Genomic DNA, 23,676 nt, shown 5'->3' with positions numbered 1-23,676 from the left:
CGTGTCACATGCACTTTAATAATAAATGCAAATGTAGCATAATGCACACATGAATAATTTTAACTCACTCTCTGGACAATATCTGTCAATAACTTTCATTATAATCAACCATGTCTACAAATTACTCAGCGTATTAAGTGTCAAGCTTCCCGCATGCCAGCCTGTTACTACGGAAAGGCCGACACACCCACACTTTTCCCAGTGATCAGGTTCAACACAACCATTTTCGCTTAAAGGGGATGTAGTGCCCTGGGAAAATTTTAATATTCCATCATTTATCCATAAACGCATGCCTTTTGTATTCATATCATGCCACTTCGTGTAATTACACACAAGAAAATGAGAGGAATTTGGCTCGATTGTCAAGCTAAAACGACCGGCGCCCGAGATCTGGCAGATTGTGTGCGTGACGTCACGACAAGTGAAGAGAGTGCCACCGGCCACTAGGGGGGCAGCGCCTGTCTGCATCAATAGAATTCCTTCTAGTGAGGGGAGAATTAGGTGTTTTGAGCTGTTTATGCTGATGCATTGTGTTCGTCCTGCACATATTCCAGGTTCCCTCATGAAGAAACACCCCTCGTTGTCAATAAAAGAGAATTCAGAATTGTTTCTTCAACAAGAAAAAGGCTCAGTGCTTTAATACTGAATGGCGGCGATGATGGCAGACAATTTCGTTTCTAGTTTCAGCGACGAATCTGACGTAGAAGGACGTAACGAATGTTCATATAATGGTGACGAGGAGAGTTACGAAGCTTTAATCGGTTACCAATTTGAGCCCAAACGAACGCCAATGCAGCGTAATGAAACGGTCATTGAGGGGAGCAATGACACTGATGAAACATCGGCAGCAGATTGTGTGGGAAACACCAATGATTTGTTTTGCATTTCTTTTTGTGAAGCTGATACACCGTGACCGCAAAATAATGTTTAGAATAATTATCATTTATTGCGCTATCATAGCTTTTCGCTCTGCCAACAGACACAAATATGAATGGGATCAGAGGATTTGTTCTATATATTTTACGAACGATAATGTGTCCAGTCCTGTATCCAATGCGTGACATTTTTTTATTATAAAAGAGTACTCACTCTGGCCATTTCGAGCTTGGCTGCTCCCCTCCTTTGCTTAGCCTTAGCCTCCTTTGCTAGTCATCATCCTCTTTCTTGATATCTCGGGACATTTAGGTCGCTGCGCATGTATGGTCGGCACCGCATCTCCTTTGAGCAGCAATCTTTTAGCAAAATCCGATTTCACTTGTCCATAGTTCGAGAAGCTTTCAGGTGGAAAATGCGCACTCCACTGTGTCTAGAAAATTAGCGCTCTTTGCACGGACGAACTTTACCCATCGTCTGCGTAGTCCAGCTTTTTTTTTTCGCGTTCGGGAACCCATGGATACTATATTCTGATAAATAGCTATTTGTACACCACATAGCACAGCAGTTTTGAACCATTTTTGAGATGTTTTCATCAAACAAACCCCAACGCTACTCTCTCGTCGTTAAAAAACAATGGCACCTGGCTCCGCCTCGACTATCAATCACTTGTCGTGACGTCGCCGCCCCATTCGGCTGTTTCCGGAACACTTTCAGGAATGTTCGTCATTTTCGATCTATTTTCGATAATTGCTCACTAATGTGATTGGGTTTTTTTTGTTAACTTTATCAATATTTGTTATCTTGGCACATAACGGTTCTATTGATGTCTCACACCCCCTTTGCCGCTACATCCCCTTTAATCTAACAAAACGCTACTAAGGAAACTTCAATATTTTAATTAAAAAAAAAAAAAAAATGGTTGTACACACCTAATCAATAAAAGCTGTCAAGTGACAATAAACCACACTAGGGCTGTCCCAAACGACTAATTTTCTCCCGATTAGTCAGCCGACTATTTTTACGATTAGTCGACTAATCTAATAATTAATTAAAAAAAAAAAAATTTTTTTTTTACTAATTTAGCAATGAAATTTTTGTTGACGCTTATCAATTCACAAAAAACATATTGGAACACTCAAATTATTTATTAAAGTACAAATAAAGACGTAAATAACAATAATAAATCACAAATAAACAATGAGTTCAAATGCTGATAGAATTAACTAGTGTAGCATCCCGATTGAAAAGATGGTCTCTTAAACTGATGGTTTACAACTTTTATTCCATCCTTGATGTAAACACACTGTAAGAGCTACGGTGCACACAAATAAAGCAACACAATTAGAAATTAACAAAAACTTTTCACCTTTTTCCTTTTAAACCTTATTTATATATCAATGAATTGCCTATATGAATTGCCTTTACCTTATTACCTTATCATTGACAATCTCTCCCTTGAGTGCAATGACTGTATATACTGTATATATTTATGACCTTTTAACCTTATATAATTTTCTGTACATTAAAATAAATCATAACATGAAATAAACCTTTCAATTAGCATTAAGAACAATACTAATAGCACTTATAGGCCCATTGTCAATGAAACATTATTATTTAGTAAGGCGACAGCACCCTCTGGTGTACAAAAAATGAAGGAAAAAAAAAAAATTACAAACTGCGTGAAGGCGCTTGAGTTGTTTATTCACGGCCGACGCGCAGCCAAGCTTGGCACTGAAGAGACAGGACAGAAGAGTGTACTCTCCTTTGTTTCTTTGAAATAAGTCAATGTTTTGGACACTCTGGTGCGCTTTTTTTTGGCTTTGTGCCGCTTTCCCCGCTTGCAAACAGAGCATCCGACATTCTAACTTTCCACGCATATATTTTTTTAACCCTTCATTAACCGTCGACGGCATGTTGTGCTCGTCGACGGATTTACGTCATCGATGACGTCGACTATGTCGACTAGTCGGGACAGCTCTAAACCACACCCAATGTAATGTAGTATGAGAAAGTACAGTTGTGGTCAAAAGTTTACATACACTTGTGAAGAACATAATGTCATGGCTCTCTTGAGTTTCCAGTTATTTCTACAACTCTGATTTTTCTCCGATAGAGTGATTGGAACAGACACATCTTTGTCACAAAATCATTCATGAAGTTTGGTTCTTTTATGACTTTATTATGGGTGAACAGAAAAAAAGTGATCAAATCTGCTGGGTCAAAAATATACATACAGCAGCGCTAATATTTGCTAACATGTCCCTTGGCCATTTTCACATCAATTAGGCGCTTTTGGTAGCCATCCACAAGCTTCTGGCAAGCTTCTGGTTGAATCTTTGACCACTCCTCTTGACAGAATTGGTGCAGTTCAGTTAAATTTGATGGCTTTCTGACATGGACTTGTTTCTTCAGCATTGTCCACAAGTTCTCAACTGGGTTTAAGTCAGGACTTTGGGAAGGCCATTCGAAAACCTTAATTCTAGCCTGATTTAGCCATTCCATTACCACTTTTGATGTGTGTTTGGGGTCATTGTCCTGTTGGAACATCCAACTGCGTGCCCAAGACTCAATCTTCGGGCTGATGACGTTAGGTTATCTTGAAGAATTTGAAAGTAATCCTCCTTTTTCATTATCCCATTTATTCTCTGTAAAGCACCAGTTCCATTGGCAGCAAAACAGACCCACGGCATAATATTACCACCACCGTGCTTGACGGTAGGCATGGTGTACTTGGGGTTAAAGGCCTCACCTTTTCTCCTCCAAACATATTGCTGGGCATTGTGGCCAAACAGCTCGATTTTTGTTTCGTCTGACCACAGAACTTTCCTCCAGAAGGTCTTATCTTTGTCCATGTGATCAGAAGCAAACTTCAGTCGAGCCTTAAGGTGCCGCTTTTGGAGCAAGGGCTTCCTTCTTGCACGGCAGCCTCTCAGTCCATGGAGATGCAAAACACGCTTGACTGTGGACACTGACACCTGTGTTCCAGCAGCTTGTAATTGTTGGCAGATCTGCTTTTTGGTGATTCTCGGTTGAATCTTCACCCTCCCGACCAATTTTCTCTCAGCAGCAGGTGATAGCTTGCGTTTTCTTCCTGATCGTGGCAGTGACAAAACAGTGCCATGCACTTTATACTTACAAACAATTGATTGCACTGTTGCTCTTGGGACCTGCAGCTGCTTTGAAATGACTCCAAGTGACTTTCCTGACTTGTTCAAGTCAATGATTCGCCAAAATTGCTAATTTGTGTTGCTGTATGTATATTTTTGACCCAGCAGATTTGATCACTTTTTTCTGTTCACCCGTAATAAAGTCATAAAAGAACCAATCTTCATGAATGTTTTTTGTGACAAAGAAGTATCTGTTCCAATCACTCTATCAGAGAAAAATCAGAGTTGTAGAAATAACTGGAAACTCAAGAGAGCCATGACATTATGTTCTTCACAAGTGTATGTAAACTTTTGACCACAACTGTATGTCACAATATGGACAATTACAAGTCGGATCTGCCCAAAGTTATAAGATTTCACATCTCAGTGTGTGTGTGTGTGTGTGTGTGTCCAAGCATGGAAGTGAACTGGGTGTGAGCTCGCAATTAATCACCCTCAAACAGGATGTCTATTAATCAAACTACAAGGCTCATACAGTAAATTAAGGTAAACGTGTCGAGACTGAGTGACGCTTTAAAGAGGCACTAAAGTCATTTTCCAATACATTAAACAGTTTTGTTCATAAGGTAGATCGAAATGGGAAATATCCTATCAACACCGGTTTCATGGGAGTAACCTTCAAAAAATATATCGCTGCTGATTGGATGACGGCTCTTCTCGTCATACGAGCGAAAACATTGTTTTCCGTTGAAGGAGACAGAATTACTCTAACACACTTAATGTAATCAATCAGGGAACAGTATTGTATTTACTGTTTGTATTACTCTGACACACCCAATATAAAATAAATAGCAGTTATACCATATTTTAGGGAAAACAAGCAGAATATAGGGCCTAAGAGATAAACAACATCATCTTATCAAGGAAGCCCAACCTGTGCGTCATGCACCTGACTGAGCAAGACTTGATGCTGACAAGCCCACGTCTGCACCACCAACTCTCGCAATCAGTTCTCCCGGACAGTCCAGAACAATTCGACGCCCTGTCCTAATACAACGAACACCGGAGAATGTCCAATATCCAACTGATAACGCGACTGACAAGATTCCAAGAACCCCTTTGATGCTGAAGTGGCAAAATCCACAACCCTCATTGCCCTGACCACAGTAACTCTTGAGTCCTCCTGTCCAATCCACAAATAGACAATAATAAACAGACACACCCTTCTTCCTGCTGACAACCCACCCAGCGAGAGCCTTCAGCAGACTGAATGTTTAACTAACGTTGTCATTTTTCTCGGGAACCTTTTGTTGACGTGTGATAGGGTGACCTTGCCTCCCCTCCTGAGTTTGTTTCTGTTTCGCCTTGCTGTTTGATCGCTGTCGACCTGAATAAATTGTTAACTTATTTTCAGTGAGCCTTCGTTAAACCTTTCAAAATGAAGTCAGTACAAAGGGTTAAGACTAAGGTGAACGCGCAGCGTTTGGCCTTCCGGCCCGGTTGTGATCGTCTAGCCGGCCCAGGTCGTTGGAGCTGCGCCAGCGCGGGTCCAGCGGTTCGGCTGGCGCGATTTAATCGTGTGCGTGTGTGTTGTCTACCTGGGTATAGGTGGCGTCTAACAGGGTGTCGAGGTTCTGCAGCGGCGCCGGAGTTTTGTCTTTAAAGCGGGTCAGCAGGCGCCGCTGGATGGCTCGGAACTGGGCGGCCCGTTCAGAAAGGAGGTCCTGGTACTTTTGAGCGCTGACGCGAAGCTAACACACACACAAGTACAAGATGGTTACATGCATGCTTAATGCTAGGTCGCAGTGTTTTACAAGTAAATACAGTGGGGCGAATAAGTATTTAGTCAACCACTAATTGTGCTAGTTCTCCCACATGAAAATATTAGAGAGGCCTGTAATTGTCAACATGGGTAAATCTCAACCGTGAGAGACAGAATGTGGAAGAAAAAAAACTGAAAATCACATTGTTTGATTTTTAAAGAATTTATTTGCAAATCATGGTGGGAAATAAGTATTTGGTCAATACCAAAAGTTCATCTCAATACTTTGTTATGTACCCTTTGTTGGCAATAACGGAGGCCAAACGTTTTCTATTACTCTTCACACACTGTTGCTGGTATTTTGGCCCATTCCTCCATGCAGATCTCCTCTAGAGCAGTGATGTTTTGGGGCTGTCGCTGGGCAACACGGACTTTCAACTCCCTCCACAGATTTTCTTTGGGGTTGAGATCTGGAGACTGGCTAGGCCACTCCAGGACCTTGAAATGCTTCTTACGAAGCCACTCCTTTGTTGCCCTGGCTGAGTGTTTGGGATCATTGTAATGCTGAAAGACCCAGCCACGTCTCATCTTCAATGCCCTTGCTGATGGAAGGAGATTTTCACTCAAAATCTCTCGATACATGGCCCCATTCATTCTTTCCTTTACACAGATCAGTCATCCTGGTCCCTTTGCAGAAAAACAGCCCCAAAGCATGAAGTTTCCACCCCCATGCTTCACAGTGGGTATGGTGCAATTCAGTATTCTTTCTCCTCCAAACACGAGAAGCTGTGTTTCTACCAAAAAGTTCTATTTTGGTTTCATCTGACCATAACACATTCTCCCAGTCCTCTTCTGGACCATCCAAATGCTCTCTAGCGAACCGTAGACGGGCCTGGACGTTTACTTTCTTCAGCAAGGGGACACGTATGGCAGTGAAGGATTTGAGTCCCTGGTGACGCATTGTGTTACTAATAGTAGCCTTTGGTACTGTGGTCCCAGTTTTCTGTAGGTCATTCACTAAGTAGTCCTCCCGCGTGGTTCTGGGATTTTTGCTCACCGTTCTTGTTATTATTTTGACGCCACGGGGTGAGACCTTGCATGGAGCCCCAGATCGAGGGAGATTATCAGTGGTCTTGTATGTCTTCCATTTTCTAATAATTGCTCCCACAGTTGATTTCTTTACACCAAGCGTTTTACCTATTGCAGATTCAGTCTTCCCAGCCTGGTGCAGGTCTACAATTTTGTCGCTGGTGTCCTTCGACAGCTCTTTGGTCTTGGCCATAGTGGAGTTTGGAGTGTGACTGACTGAGTTTGTGGACAGGTGTCTTTTATACCGATAATGAGTGCCATTAATACAGGTAACGAGTGGAGCCTCGTTAGACCTTGTTAGAAGAAGTTAGACCTCTTTGACAGCCAGAAATCTTGCTTGTTTGTAGGTGACCAAATACTTATTTTCCACTCTAATTTGGAAATAAATTCTTTAAAAATCAAACAATGTGATTTTCTGTTGTTTTTTTTTCTCCACAATCTGTCTCTCATGGTTGAGGTTTACCCATGTTGACAATTACAGGCCTCTCTAATATTTTCAAGTGGTAGAACTTGCACAATTAGTGGTTGACTAAATACTTATTTGCCCCACTGTATGCTAGCGCGCATACCTGGAAGTGGTGGTCAATGGACAGGAAGTAGTCTTTGAGGGGCGGTGGTCCGCTGAAGCTCTTCTTGAAGTCGTCCACTCCTAACGCGGAGAAGTGATGGTCGACTCTGTGGACGAGCTCGTTGGTCACCAGCCACATGTCCTCGAATGCGTCGCTCTGGATGCGATAGCGCTCTATGCAAAAATACATTCAGGTGGAGGAATAACATTACTTCATGTGTAGGTAGTCTTGATTTACCATTTCAGAACAGAATTCAGCAGTATATATGTTGTATTTCCTGTGTGGTTTTGTGTTTTTTGAGAGTATTGTCTTTGTATCTCTGTTTGTTGCATGTAATGACTGGAAATCTCTCAACTCAAGATACATGATGCAAGGCTTACGATAACGATTATCACGCAGTATGGCGATACAAAAATGATGGCTCCATGGGTCAGGAGCTCAATCTATGATGCTCGATGGTAAGACGTCCAATCCATTTGAACATAGAGTAATAGCAGCATGACGTCTGTCACTGTCAATGACAGAGTTGACTACTGAAATAAAGGCTACTTTAATAAATACCGATGGTACAATTCCGAATGGCAATTACACATAGCAAAACAAATTATAAATACAAATTGTAATAATAATAATAATGTAAGGAATTGGGTTCTAATGTGGCAGTTGTGTGCATGCTGTTCCTGAACGCACCATGTGACAGAGTGAGAGAGGTGCGTTAGAGTTTTTACTTATTTATACTTATTTGTAAGTGTAGTTTGTACCACTTTTGAGTGTTGTGTGAATCATCTACGTGCGTGTGAGAGTATTTTGTCTGTGTGTGCTTTGCCTCACTGTTACTTGTCATTGTTGTCTTTGTGTCTCGTGTGTGTTTTCTTGATTATTTGTCTGTTTCCTTTTTATGTGTAGATGCATGTCTTGTTTTCATGTGCACATATCTTGTTTTTTGCTTGTGTTTTGGGTATCATCTGCGTTGGTGCACAAGAGTATTTTATCTGTTTGTTTTGTCTTTGTGCACGTTTATGTGTCCCGTGTTGTGTATCTCTTGTTGGTGCATGTGTCTGTTGTATTTGTTGTTTTTGTATAATTTCTTATGTGCGTGCATGTAATTACTGTTTATGTTGAATTTGTGTATATGTGCTTCTCTTTTTTGTTTGCATGTAATTATTTGTGTGTTTTCTTGCTTTTTGCATGCATGTTTTTTGTTTTGTATCATGTTTGTGCACATCTTTTGTAAGCACATGTCTTGTGTTTTGCTATGTGTATTTTTTGTGCGTTTCATCTGGAAGCCATTTATTTTGAATGGTATTGTATGATGAATATAAGATGATATTCAAGCATTTAAAAGACTGGTTCTTACGGGAGGTCTTTGAAGCCAGCACGGTGACCACGCCACCAGGCAAGAAGCGGAGAGCCAAACCGTTCCCCTCGTTATCTTCCGACTGGGCCGCGAACTCTGCAGACGCACACAAAGACGCGGGAAAAAAACAAGTTGAAAAAGGACTGCGCGATGCCTCCCGATATGCCGGCCTATCGCCGCGTGGGACAGCAACAGAAGGCCACAAAAGACGGTCACGCCGCAAACAAAGAGAGTGTTTAGTCGGCAGGGTTGCTGATTGCAGCTGATGGTTTAGATTACTGGGAAAATAAGCTACATTTAGTTTAAACATTCATGAAGAATCATGAGCGTGCGCTTTTGCATGTTTGTGTGCGCCATACCAGGAAAGATGGTGGCCAGGTCTACGGGCGGCTGGTTGGTGTCGACGGTGATTTTGAAGACGCTGCTCTTGCTGGGAGAAGATGACGTACAGACGAGGGCGAGAGGAAGTTTGAACTGGCTTTGGTGGACATGAGGGACTCCTGCAAAACAAAAACAAAGGATAATTTACTCCTTTGCTGCCAGCACCGATACAGATACTAGTATCAGTACCGATACGACGCTAAAATGACGTCATTGGTATTGGGGAGTACTAAGAAATAAAGTTAACACAAAAGAGAATGGGGAAAAAAAATTCAATAATTTCACACAAAACTCACAAAACCTCGTTAGAAGAAGTTAGACCTCTTTGACAGCCAGAAATCTTGCTTGTTTGTAGGTGACCATTTACTTATTTTCCACTCTAATTTGGAAATAAATTTTCTGGCCCCCCCCCCCCCCCCCCCATTCTGTCTCTCATGGTTGAGGTTTACCCATATTGACAATTACAGGCATCATCTTTTCAAGTAGGAGAACTTGCACAATAGGTGGTTGACCAAATACTTATTTGCCCCACTGTATGTCAAATATTAAAGCTATGACCCTTAAAAAAATGACATATTGGTTCAATATTGTGTCGCTCACAAGACCGCGAGGGACAATTTAAAAGGATTACATCCATTTCTACACACAACAGCAGAGAATGGCAAGCACAGACACAAAACAACAAACTAAATATCAGAACTACCAAGTAATGAAACAACTGCAACGGTAACGGAAGAAATAATTAGCACACTACATGAATTTTAAATGTTATTTACATCCCTAATGCTGCAATGCATGCTAGGAGGCATCAGGCACTCCTAGTCACCGATTTGCTCGATTCAATTGTTGTTGTGGCAACTATTTATAGTGACTGTTCTTATTGGTGTGTTCCCCGAAAAGGTTATTGGGTAATTTGTTACGGCACTGTGTGCTTCGTTTATTTAAGAGTGAGCAGATCATTGTTGTTGTTTGGAATATGAGACAAAAGAGTACTGGTGCACGATAATTATCGGTCCGATAATAGGAATTATGACGTCATCCTGATAAATCCAATAACATTATTAATAGGACCAATAATATGTACTGTGCTGGCACACTAGCATGGGAAAGCAGTTGACCATTTGCGGGGCATTGTTCCCACCTGCTGGTCAGAATAATTGGGTGCATCTATTTTTTGTTACAGTAGTTTGGTTCACATTACAAGCTCATTCATATACACATTGCGGTGTCTAGCGGTGGCATTGACAATCGTGAATGCTTTCTGTTACGTTTCCGCCTCGTAGTATTTTATGTTTACTATAACATTTGGATGTGCAACATGTGTTTATTTCTATGGTGAAGGGTCATATGTACAGAACTTAATAAGTTGCTGGGTTATAGAAGCCAGCCAATGCTTTAGTAGCTCATGCTAGTGTGCTATGCTATACATATAATTAGAGATGTCACGATCGATCGGCATCCCGATCGATCGGGTCCGATCACGTCATTTTCAAAGTATCGGAATCGGCAAAAAAATATCGGCCATGCCTTTTTTAAATATATATATATATATATATATATATATATATATATATTTTTTTTTTTTTTAAATTAAATCGTTTTCTAATTGTATTTAACGTTACAGACATAATATGTTAGACTCATCCAGAGTCTTTAGTTTAGGCTTAAGGTAGGGTTATCAAATTTATCCCGATAACGGCGGTAATTAATTTTTTAAAAAATGTATCACGTTAAAATATTTAACGCAATTAAAGCATGCACTGCACGACCCACTCACGCATTATCGTGCTCAATCTGTAATGGCCCCGTTTTACCTATATAGAGAGATAAAAGGCAGCGTAAAATGAGTAGAGTGAATTTTGGCAGCCTTTGGAGCCTTTTTTTAATTGGCTAAAGCCTTATAATCCCTCTCCCTACGATTAGAAATATCATGGGAAGCAATGTGGGGAAGCAAGGTGGCAAATGATCTTTTTCTTAACACCTTATGTTATTTGCCAACGCAGAGAAGATATATCAATTGGTAGCACTACGCACAGTCATGGTTCCACTTCCCATCATGCATTTGGGCATGGCAGCAGTATCATTTACTGAAAGCTGGACAAATACACTCGATGGCAATATTTAGTCACAATATACAAAGTCACAAGTCTTTCCATCCGTGGATCCCTTTCACAGAAAGAATGTTAATAATGTAAATGCCATCTTGAGGATTTATTGTCATAATAAACAAATACAGTATGTTGAATGTATATATTCGTCCGAGTTTTATTCATTTTTTTCTTAATACATTGCCAAAATGTATATGATCGGGAAAAATTATCGGGAATGATTGGAATTGAATCGGGAGCAAAAAAAAGCAATCGGATCGTGAAATATCGGGATCGGCAGATACTCAAACAAACGATCGGGAGCAAAAAAACATGATCGGAACAATCCTACATATAGTAGTTGTGTATATAAGTGTATTGTGCAGTTTGTTGTATATTGAGTATTGAATATGTGTATTTTTCTGTTGGACTTTCACAATATTAAGACGAGGGTCTTCCCATAAAAGCAAGAAAAGACCAGGCATTGTGGTTTATGGAAGTGCATTCATTTTTAGATGGCTGTCGGGCAGTGCAGAAGTGAAATGCACTGTTTTGTTCATGTCATTATGAAAAATCTGGTGAGATCAACGGCAAATCTATGTTGAATCCACCACTATTTTTTTTTGAAACCTCCAGGTGTTCAAAAAACTCAGGGTACACATTTAAAAAATTATATATCTATTATCGGTTATCGATATCGGTATCGGCTTTGAGGAGCAGGAAGTTATCGATATCGGTATCGGTTCCAAAAAATGGATTTGTGCACCCCGACAAAAGAGCATCTCCATACTAACTTGCAGTTCAAATTAAATGTTTGTTTTTGGAATTGGATTTTATTAAATGAATTTCCCCATTTAAAACAAAACAAAACAAAACAAAAAAACAACTTATGCTCCAGTACAACATATATGTTTTTGTTCTACTTCGTTTTAAATTTTTTGGCCAATGCAACTAATACTCTCCAGAGTGACATTGACTGAAAAAGTATGTTTTTTTTTGTTTTTGGTTTGTTTTGGTTTTAAGTTTGTTTTTGGTTTTATTTTTATCTGACAGGGTACTCTTAAGTTGGTTTCTTTCATTCACGACGAAAACTTGATTTTTTTTTTTTTTTTGATAAAATATGTGAAAAAGTAAAATAAATGAATGAATTAATTAATTTAAAAAACTGAAACTACAAAAAACATAAACCCCCCCAAATATTACCAAAAAAACAAGCAAACCAGAAAATTGGAAAAAAAAAATCAATTTTGACTGAGAGGGCAAATAACCATTCAAAAAAAAATGCAAAAATAAAACAAAAAAAAACAACAACAAAAAAACAAAAAACCTGTAGGGAAAAAAATGGAAAAACCACAAAAAACCTACCAAAAAATAAATAAATAAAAATGGCAAAGTTAAATGTTGATTTTTCCATTTTAGTCATTAAAAGGCCCTCATTGGCCATGAGTGGCTCACTAGACGTCCAACCCATCTTGATGGAAGAGGCAAATGAACATTCAAAAAAAAAAAAAAACCTGAAAAACGCCAAACTGGAAAAACCACAAAATAACCCATAAAAAAACCAAAACCAGTTAAAAGAAAAAATAAAATAATTAAATCGTCATTATAGGTCACTCGTTGGCTGACATTGACAACGCTCCTAGTCAATATGAATTGGACGTCTAGCGCCGTCAATGGCAGACATGGAGTTAAATGAGAGCTAATCGTTATTTCAGTGGACAAATAGAAAATATTATTGAGGCAGTGTTCATACAGTGCGTTGGTGGGGATCACGTCCCAGAAACATAAATGGTCGGCTACGCTTTCTTTCTGTTTATAGAGCGAAGTATGTGCATGTGTGACTACAAGCTCTACGCACGTGAGCACGCACGTACCTTTGGGGTTGAACTCTGCGGGGAAGGAAGAGAAGAAGAAGAAAACGAGAAGACGTTACACAGATGACAGAAGAAGCAGATGTTCCACTCGGACGCGTTTCGTTCCCACGCTCACCGCAATTCAGTGCACGTGTTCGCTTGTACAGATAAACGCACAGTACAGACAATATTCTCTGATTTTTTTTTTTTTTTATCCTTGATGCTGAATCAAAATTAGACATCATGAAAGAAAGGAAGCAATGATCACTCTACATAAAAATTCACAGTCCTAACTCTGCTTATTGCATCATTTCTGTCAGTCCAGTACCGAGACTGAGCTGCGAGAGGCAGAACAGTGCCACAGGGCATCGAAATACCAAGAAGAAGAAAAAATCCAATTGTTTAGAGTCTACTTTTGTACCTGTGGGCGTGCTGTAAGACAGGGTGATGTCGCCGCTGAGGTCGGCAGGTGGGTAGCGACCGTTCAGGAAGGCTGAAAAGACCACGGAGGTGGACGAGCCCACACCTGCGGAACATACGCCAACATAATCATGTTCATTGACTAAATTCAATAATAGAAACTAGAAACTGCAATTTCTGGAGAAATTACTTCTGGTCTTTGCCGTGTGGAGATATAGATCTTAGCCCCGCCCAGGTTGGTTTGGGGACAATATCAGGTCACTTCCTGTTGATTTTGGGACATTTATGGGGCGTGGGCTGATCATATCAGGTCATTTGGGAACATTTGAGAGGCGTGGCCTGATCATATATGGTCATTTGGAAACATTTAGGGGTGTGACCTGGTCATTTCAGGGCATTTGAGGGCGTGGCCTATTCATGTCAGGTCTTATACGCATAGTGCACGAGAATACATTTTTCAAGTGCGTACAGTCTTAATGCTAAAGGTAGACGCTATTGTATAAACACTACGCATAGACTTCCCCATCAGTTGACAAGACAACTCCTACAAACATTGTGCCAAGCCTTCCCATTGGGACCAAGGCAGAGCTTAGTTGGCTTTGAAGGAATCTGACCTTCTAACCGAACCGCCGGAGCCGCGCCAGCCGAACCGCCGGACCCGCGCTGGCGCAGCTCCAACAACCCGGGCCGACGGGGCCCCAGCAATCTGGCCAGAAGGGCAAACTCCGCGCGTTCATCTTTGTCTTAACCCTTTGTACTGACTCCATTTTGAAAGGTTTAAAGGGATCCTCTATTTTTAAGACAAGTAATTCTTAAAAGATCAATGTTAGTATGAGTTATAATAATTTGATATTAAAACCCTCTTAATGTTTTTGTTTTAATAAAGTTTGTGAAATTATTTTAAGTGATAGGTCGCCATTCTTGTTACGTTGCAGTGCGTGACGTCACTGGTCCCGTTGCCGAAATTCCAGCGTGTCACTCGTTAGCTTTCCCAACATGTCGTCAGTTCTACCCTTCCTATATCAACCAGATCTGAAAAGTGAAGCGCAGGACAGCACTGTCGGTCATTCACAAGACAAGCTTCAGGGAAAAATGCGTGCAGCAAATACCTGATAAGACAAAAGTTGGGCAAAACTGGTGATGCGAGAGTGTATTCTATTTGGAACTCCGGTTGGGAGCGAGAGTGTATGCTGTTTGGAACTCCGGTTGGCAGCGAGAGTGTATGCTGTTTGGAACTCCGGTTTTATTAGCAGATATTCAAGGTAAGCATATTGCGTTTTCAAACTTATCCCAATATAATTAAGTAGATTGTTAGCATCCAGGGCTGTCGTGTGCTTTACATACAGTACAGGCCAAAGAGCACACCTTGTGTAATCCATGTCTTGTACATTGTAACGCGTGGTAGCTAGGATACGTGTATAAAAGTACCAAAAAGGGGAGAAGCTTCCACTATGCACATTTATTCACAAAAAAATACTATTTCCACCTTGACCACTCTACACTCGGGAGCTCAGCAGTAAGCAAACACGCGTTCCCTGAAGAACGCCAACATTCTTGTGAGGTCCACGTCAGAGTCACTGTCGTCACTGTAGCGTGCCATAGTCCTTTAATTATTTAGTATGATTTGGGGAAAACTCCCATGAAGAACAGTCAAAATAAAAGATGGCAATACTAATCCAAATCCGCGTTTTTTACTCACTCGAAGATCCAGGAATTAGACCAATCCCATGGCAATGTCGCAGCCGTCGATTCCACAAAATAGACTGATTCGAAAAGTCGCTGTGGGACCGACGAATCAAAAAAATGTACAGATCTGAAACCAATATTGCAGACGTGGTGGGAACGTCGGATCCAGAAAATAGACGGATCCCTTACTTGACTGAGGATCCAGGAAAAATGTTTGGGCGCCAGTTGTAATGTGTGGTGGGTAGGGTACGTGCATACAGGGACCAAAAAGGGGGAGAAGCTTCCACTTATGCACATTTATTCACTAAAAATAATAATTCCACCTTGACCACTCACTTCACTCCCCTTGTTTCCATTTGACTGGAAATTGCATCCAAAAGCAGCACATCGTGGCATTTTACTTCGCGAGTTTAGGCAGCAATAAGCAATTGTTGAACACGAAAGATCCCAATTATGTCATCACTGCGAGCCCGCAAACCATAGGCCCAACTAACGGTCAAAATATGGACTAAATATTATAAAATATTGCCATTGATTTAACATTTTATGTGTTTCTAACAACATATTTTAGTACAAGAGAACAATTGTGGTTTATTAGAGCCTACATGTATTTAAGTTAGAGGATCACTGTTAGTGTGTATCGAGTAGTAGAACATAGTATTTATTCAGGCAATGATGTTTTCAGATTAAAAAGTAATTAGGTTCGCTACAACAAAGCCTTCTAGAGAAGTCCACTGCTTTAAGATGGCGCCTGTTTACTAGTGCGGGAAAGTCTGTCTACTCGCATCTAGTTCTTGGTATATGATCCAGCACGGCCGTTGTCTGTCATTTCACATCTAGTTCTAGATATATGTGAGATCTACTATAGCGGTATGTTGCCGTATGTTTTTAGCAACTAGCAACTGGGCGCTGTTTGTAGCGGCTGACGGCTGCGGTCAGGTATTATTGTTTTTTTTTTTTTATCTAGCGGCATGAGGTGAACATGATTTTTACTCTCAGTCCATTCCTCATTGCGTCCTGAAGACCGCGCTGTGTTTTATTTCCGCTTTACCTGGTATAATTCAATAATCGGAATTTGGATGTTTGTGAATCGCTCTCGAATCTTCCACGGCCGAATCGCGAATAATCTAAAAATCGGAAATTTCGCACTCCTCTAGTTGTTAAGCCTGCCCTGTGATATGGTGGAGCGTAGGTAGTTTTTTATTATTTTGATTTTACTGAAGGCTCCAGCTACAGTCACTGGTAAAGACAAGAAAATTCATAGTGTGCTACGTGTGTGGACATGTTTAACAGTGTCATTCGTATTAGCGTTTACTATAATACACAAAAAAAAGGAAAAAAAAATATCTTTGAAATATTCAATATGTTAAACTTTTTAAGTATATATCAAGTAGTAGAACATACTATTTAATCAGGCAATGATTTAAATAAAAAAAGAAATATGTGAATGTAAAGTAAAATAAATTAAGGGTCATTCAGGTCATTCCCCTGTCGACAGGCTTGACTGTAGGAGTAAATGTGTGCGGAAACAAAACGTGAAGTGGGGATTTCTCCGTGACCTTCTTTCACCCAGTTTGCGCTAACTCGGGAAAAGCGGACTTTTTGTGGGAATTTTTGGGCGCGGTAAGTGTGTCGGCCTTGGTCCTTTAAGGTGCGGTGACCCCTTCGCCGCTGGCCGTTGCCTGCCTGGCATTCACTCTTTCAGCATGGGGCTTTTAACCCCGGCGCCCCGCAGGTCAAACAGTTCGGACGGTTTTAAGTGCTTTAAGTGTTCCCAGGCCCATTAGAAGCAACAAACACATGGAGAGACGCGCAGGTAATCCCTGTCGCTCTCTCTTTGCTCGTCGACTCGCTTGGCTTCCCGTCATCCACATCTGGACGGGTCCTTGTGACCCGCGGGCCCGTGTGGTCCGGCCGCCGGGCTCTCAGGGCCATTAAGCCATTAACGCCGACAAGAGTACAAACAAACGCACAAAAGGTGACCACCAGAGTGCAAGTCGCCTCCTTGACCTCCGCAATTGTGTCGTCCTCGCTTCTGTTTGCGCAACCCTTGCAGGGAGGGTTGTAGGAATGTTTACTATGAAACAGAGTTTGTATTGAAGGCTAAATAATTACCTGCCATTGACAGCGTTAGACGTCCAATCCATTTTGACTGGTAGGGGCGAATGAACATTCGTTTAATGTTAGTTTAACACCAGTAATGTAGAGTATAACTTCGAGGTAAGCACATTTTCTGTGGGGCCTCCTGCTCAAATCGCAACCGTCATTGATTGACAGCTCGGAATGAGCAAACACATTGCATACATGTTGAAATGATAAACAACCCACAGCCAAAAAAAACTCAAACAGAGCGTGCGATGACATTTTTCTTGATATATGAAGCCTGCAGACAACGTGCGAGTGAAATAAATTGACTTTTTTTTTTTTTTTTTTTTTACTTCAGATGAGAACATCTGCTCACATGTATGAAGTTTTGATGTATGGTGATAATGGATAGATTAAGAAAGGAATGGCTTTAAATAGCAGCCAATTCTAAATTTAAGGATCCTGTTTGTGACATCTAAGATTAATATTGCACTTCAATTCGGTGTAATGTTTCTTTTATTACCTCCGCCAGTAGGTGAAACTTGTGGAATCGGAAGTTATGCATTTGGTTCCATATGTATGCATGTAAATTTTAAGGTCATGATGTCAAAGGTCACAGAGGTCAGAAAAATTCATTTTGCGATACCTAATAATAAATAAAAAAAGGGATTATAATCACATTTGCAGGACATGCTTCTATTATGCTTCTATTACCCCAGATTGCATTTTGGGTAATCGGGTCAAAGGTCACAATGCAATAAAACAATAACGAAAAAGAGGTTATGATCAATTCTGGAATACATGGATATAATATTAACTGGAAGAGTCCATTAAATTTTAGGGTAAATGAGGTCAAAGGTCACAGAGGTCAGAAAGAGGAATTTTGTGATAAACAATCGTAAGAAATAAATGATTAGTAAACTTGCAGGGTATGTTTGTAATATGAGTCAGAAAAGGTAATTAAATATGGGGTTTATGAGGTCAAAGGTCATAGATATCAGAAAAGGAATTTCATGATCACTCAAGGGTGAATAAAGGCATTATCATTACATTTGCAGGATATGCTTGTATAATGAAATGAGTGAGGCGATTGCATTTTGGGGTAATGATGTCAATGGTCACAATGTGATAAATCAACGAAAAATGATTACGATCAATCTTGGAGGACATGTATGTAATATGAACTGGAAGAGTCAAATAAATTTTAGGCTAAATGAGGTCAAAGGTTACAGGGGTCAGAGAAAGGAACTTTATAATTACAAATAAGAAATAAAGAAAGAAAGGTATGGTAAGTAAACTTGCAGGGTATGATTGTACCAGAAGAGGGGGTTATGAGGTCAAAAGTCAGAGATTGGAAAAGGAATTTCGTGATCACTCGAAAATAATTAAGTCATTATTGTCACCGTTTCAGGGCATATTTTGAATATGAAATAAGGAGGTGATTACAATTTTGGGTAATAAGGTCAAAGGGCTTGAATAAATGAAGAAAAAAGATGATTTATTTTTAAACCGGTCCTGTTTGACACGGAGAATGGAAATCTGAGTATCCGATTGCTATGAACAGTTTTAATGTGATCAATCAACATCAAAGATGATAAATCTTGAAGGATGTACGTAATATGTAATATGACCTAGAAGAGTCGGTTAAATTTTGGGGTAAATGAAAAAGGTCAAGATGTTGTGATAAATCAATAACGAAAAATAGGTTATAATCAATATTGGAGGACATGTATGTAATATGAACTGGAAGAGTCAAATTTAAGGGTAAATGAGGTCAAAGGTCACAGGGGTCAAAAAAGGAATTTCGTGATAACCAATAATAAATAAAGGTATGATGAGTTAACTTGTAGGGTCCGTTTAATATGAGCCAGAAGAGGTGATTAATTTGGTGGGTTATGAGGTCAAAGGTCATAGATATCGGAAAAGGAATTTTTTGATCACTCAAAAAAGAATAAAGGCATTATTGTCACTCTTTCAGGACATATTTTGTATATGAAATAAAGGAGGTGAGTATAATTTGGGTTAGTAAGGTCAAAGGTCAAGATAAATGAAGGAAAAAGATGATAAAACTTGAAGGACGTATTTAATATAAACTGGAAGAGTCAATTATATTTTGGGTAAATGAGGTGAAAGGTCACAGATCAGAAAAGGAATTTTGCGATAACTAATAATAAGTAAAGGGCTTAATACCACACTTGCAGGACATATTTTAACATGAATCAAAAGTGGTGATTACATTTTGGGGTCATGAGGTCAAAGGTCAGGAAGGTCATAAAAGGGGTGGTGTAATAAATAAAGAACAAAAAAAATGATCAAACTTGCAGGATAAGTGTGTCATATAAACTAAAAATCAAATTTGCGGGTGATAAGGTCAAAGGTCACAAAGGTCGGAAAAGGAATTTTGCGAATACACAAGAACGAATCAAGGGATTATCAAATTACAGGATATTTTACAATATGAAACAGAAGAGGTGATTGCATTTTGGGGTCGTGAGGTCAAAGGTCGCAGAGGTTAGAAAATATATTTCACCTTTTACTTGAATAACTTTGTGAACCAAATTACTCTTTCATATGTTTTTTTTTGTATTTCTTCTTTGACAAATTTACCTCACGGGATGAATCTCTTCATCTCACTATCATGCCGCATTTTTTATTTTTTTTTAATAAAAGTCGAAATGAGGAAAACCTTTGCAAGGGATTAATGGAAGCGCTCCCATTATTACAGCTGCTTGAAGCAAATTGCGTTGTTTTTCAACCTATTGTCCAAAGTGTAACACAAGTACTCTCACATGTACAAGCATGCGAAACCCAAAGGATGAGAAAAATCTGCTGACAATTTGTCAGCCATGTTGTCCGTGCAGACGCACACACACACATGCAAACTGACCTAAAGGTTCGAGGACAAACTGGTCCTGAGTGACGGCAAGCGGAGGTTGAACTCCGACGATTAGTCTGGAAGAAGCCAGCACGCTGTTGGCTTTCACCGTCACCTGCGCGCATTTCCGAGGAAGACCAACATTAAACCGAATTTTCAAAAAAATCATCAAGAGTGATTCTGAACTCACCTTTACGTTCACCGAAGGAACAGGAAAGCCAGCCATGTCTTGGATCAAAGCTTGCTGCACAACCAGACATAAAAAAAGGATCAGATTTAATCTTGTCATGGGAAAACATGAGAAAAAAATAACACTACCAACAATATTTAGGCAGCTGGCGACAAAAGAGACTACACACATTTGTTAAAACGTCCAAATCAGGCCTAATTACAGGGTGTTCTTTGCCTCGAGGTGCCGTATTGAACTTCCAGTGAGCATTATGAGCGTGTAAGAACAATAACAGAGAATTTGACACCCACGCTAACCATTCACACCTAAAACCACTTAGCACTAACAAATTACATATAATAAAGCTCACTGAGATCCATTTGTTATCTATTAATTTGGGGATTATTTATCTATCCTTGTACGACATTTGGAAATGCTTCAAAAAGTCATCGTAAAACTAATCCCAACATTAAATATTCAGATATTTTTCCCTGTCGGCTTTTTCAGCTCCCCCTTCTTTCAAAAATTCACAGCGGGATCTTGCAAAATTGCAGGGTTTTGTTTTGTTTTTTTGACATAAAGAGCCCCCTTCATTTCCAATAGGGAAAAAATGTCTGTCGTCTTACATTTTCTTATCATATTCACATAATTTACACGTAAACAAATTCAGGAAGTTAAGGAGCACAAAAGTTGCACAAAAACGTACAGCTCCAGCATAATTTGACAAAACCATCTCCATTTATTTCCAATGGGCAAAAACCTGACCTGATATCAATCTCCATTAGCAGTTATTATTTTTGACCCTCCCCCCAAATAAAATCCTTGAATTGTCCCAAAATCAACAGGAAGTGACCCAGAAATGCCCTAGAATCAACAGTAAAGACTAGAGACCAGACAAGACCAAGGCCAAACAAGACCATGACCTAGACTAGAAACTGAACAAGAACGGAACCAAACAGAAATAAGAGAGAAACAGAACAGGAACAGAATAGAATAGGAACGGAACAGAATAGGAACAAAGTACGCATAGAGCAGAACAGGAACACAATAGCAATGGAACAGAACAGAACAGGAACAGAATAGTAATAAAGTACGAATAGAGCAGAATAGGAACAGAATAGCAATCGAACAGAATAGGAATGGAACATAACATAAATGGAACAGAACGGGAATAGTAGAGAAACAGAATAAAACGGGAGCAGAATAGAATAGGAATGGAACAGAATAGGAACAGAGTACGAATAGAGCAGAACAGGAACAGAATAGAATAGGAACAAAGTAGGAATAAAGCAAAACAGGAACAGATTATAAAATAGAATAGCAATGGAACAGAACAGGAATAGTAGAGAGACGGAAGAGAACAGGGAAAGAACAGAATAGGAACAAAGTAGGGATAGAGCAGAACAGGAACAGAACAGAAAAGGAATGGAACAAAATAGAAACAGAATAGCAGCAAAGTAGGGATAGAGCAGAATAGGAACAGAATAGCAATGAAACAGAATAAGAATAGAATAGCAATTAACAGAACAGGAACAGGAATGGAACAGAAGAGAAATGAAACAGAATAGGAAGAGTAGAGAAACGGAACAGATCAGGAAGAGAATAGAATAGGAAAGGAACAGAATAGGAACGAAGAAAGAATAGAGTAGAATAGGAACAGAATAGGAGTATAAACGGTACAGAATAGGAATAGAATAACAATGGAACAGAACAGGGACAGAATAGAATATGAACGGAACAGACTAGGAACAAAGCAGGGATCGAGCAGAACAGGAAAAGAATTGAAAAGGAACGGAACAGAGTAGGAATACAACAGCAATGGAACAGAATAGGAATACAACAGGAATGGAACAGAGCAGAATAGGAACAGAATAGCAGCAAAGTGGGAATAGTGCAGAATAGCAACAGAATAGCAAAAAAGTGGGAATAGCGCAGAAAAGGAACAGAATAGCAATGGAAGAGAATAGGAATAGAACAGAACAGAAATGGAACACAACAGGAAGAGTAAAGAAACGTGACAGAACAGGAACGGAACAGAACAGGAAAAGTAGAGAAATGGAACAGAATAGGAACAAAGTAAGAATAGAGCAGAATAGGGGCAGAACAAGAATAGAACAGAAAGGGAAACGAGAACCAGAACAGGAATTGGAACAAGATGGAACAGAACAGAAAGGGACTCCAGTAGCAAAATTAAATCCGATGTGGCAAATGTCTTCATTTAATGAACTAATTTTTGTGATATAGTGCATGTCTCTGAGCAAGTACCGAGGGGATGTCCATGTTTGAAGACACGCACGCTGTCACTGTCACGTTCTCTTCATTTTCACCTTTTGGTAGAATGTCTGGAAAAAAATCTCTTTTTAATCGTTTATTTTTTGGTAGTTGGTGCAAATCCCTCCAACCTTGCGTCCTGCTGGCCTCCCTGATGAACTTGTACAGCTGCTTCATCTCGGCGTCAGCCTGCTCGTAGTCCACCTCGCGGGCGTCCACCTTGGGCGTGGAGAAGAAGGACGGGTCGGTGCCCATGTAGGAGCACAGCAGGTGGCCGTCCCAACTCAGGCTCACCACGGCGCCCTTCAGATCCCTAGCGCCAAAGACAAAATGGCACCAGACGCAACATAACACATTTGTTTTGATTTGTAATACAATACCTATTAAAGATTTTTGGTCACTTCGTATTCATTTAGGGGCACTTGACATTTTTGATGTGTAAAAGATATCAATTGGACAAAAAATGGGAGCGAGATAATGATAAATTTTGTAATTTCAAAATGTTAATGTTTTTGCCATTGGAAATGAATGAGGATATTTATGTAGAGTATGTATGTATGTACAAACGTTAGAGTCGAAATCAAATGAGGGCCTGCATCGCATTATTTATTTAAACTAGGGCTGTCAAAATTATCGCGTTAACGCGCGGTAATTAATTTTTTAAATTAATCACGTTAAAATATTTGAAGCAATTAACGCACATGTCCCGCTCAGACAGTATTCTGCCTTTTGGTAAGTTTTACAGCACAGCAAGGCTTTTTGTGCTGTCCAACAGCGAACTCTTGTGGTCGCTTTGCGACATGGTTTATTGTTTTCTTGACACTGACAGTTCAATATGGCTGCACGACGTCTCGGGCTGACGCCCACGTTGTAATGTTGTGCTTATATGATCCTTGGGCAAGATTTGTCCGTAAGTATGGTTGTTGTAAAGAATGTGCATATTGTGTTAGTAAGCGAAATGTTATATTTTTTGTATGAGACACTTTTTGTTTACGTTTAGTCAACCTGTATAGCGTGCTAAGCTAACGTTGTTGCTAATGCAATGCTTGTGTACTTTTTTTTTGTAGTTTTACGACGGTTTAAAGA

At 39.9% G+C, this 23,676-nt stretch overlaps 1 protein-coding gene across 3 annotated transcripts in view; it reads right to left on the bottom strand.

Annotated features, from left to right (window-relative positions):
• The window catches only part of LOC130915081 (protein PTHB1-like), a 244,301-nt gene that overhangs the window by 167,600 nt on the left and 53,025 nt on the right, over window positions 1–23,676 (bottom strand). For 2 of the 3 annotated variants that reach the window (XR_009063053.1, XM_057834800.1), the window contains exons 10-19: window positions 22,722–22,903; window positions 22,585–22,661; window positions 20,341–20,394; window positions 20,163–20,265; window positions 13,506–13,610; window positions 13,106–13,120; window positions 9,123–9,263; window positions 8,764–8,859; window positions 7,407–7,579; window positions 5,585–5,737 (exon numbers count right to left, since the gene is read on the bottom strand). Coding sequence is in view for 2 of the 3 variants with exons in the window: in XM_057834800.1 (XP_057690783.1) it covers window positions 5,585–5,737; window positions 7,407–7,579; window positions 8,764–8,859; window positions 9,123–9,263; window positions 13,106–13,120; window positions 13,506–13,610; window positions 20,163–20,265; window positions 20,341–20,394; window positions 22,585–22,661; window positions 22,722–22,903 (1,099 nt within the window). In the remaining variant the exon portion in view is untranslated. The remainder of the gene's footprint in view (window positions 1–5,584; window positions 5,738–7,406; window positions 7,580–8,763; window positions 8,860–9,122; window positions 9,264–13,105; window positions 13,121–13,505; window positions 13,611–20,162; window positions 20,266–20,340; window positions 20,395–22,584; window positions 22,662–22,721; window positions 22,904–23,676) is intronic. The other variant, XM_057834801.1, reaches the window with a different exon arrangement.

This window comes from Corythoichthys intestinalis, chromosome 4 (assembly GCF_030265065.1).
Source record: "Corythoichthys intestinalis isolate RoL2023-P3 chromosome 4, ASM3026506v1, whole genome shotgun sequence".
NCBI classification, from domain to species: domain Eukaryota; kingdom Metazoa; phylum Chordata; class Actinopteri; order Syngnathiformes; family Syngnathidae; genus Corythoichthys; species Corythoichthys intestinalis.
Note: the sequence above shows the minus strand (reverse complement) of the source record. Positions and strands in the feature narration are given on the sequence as shown.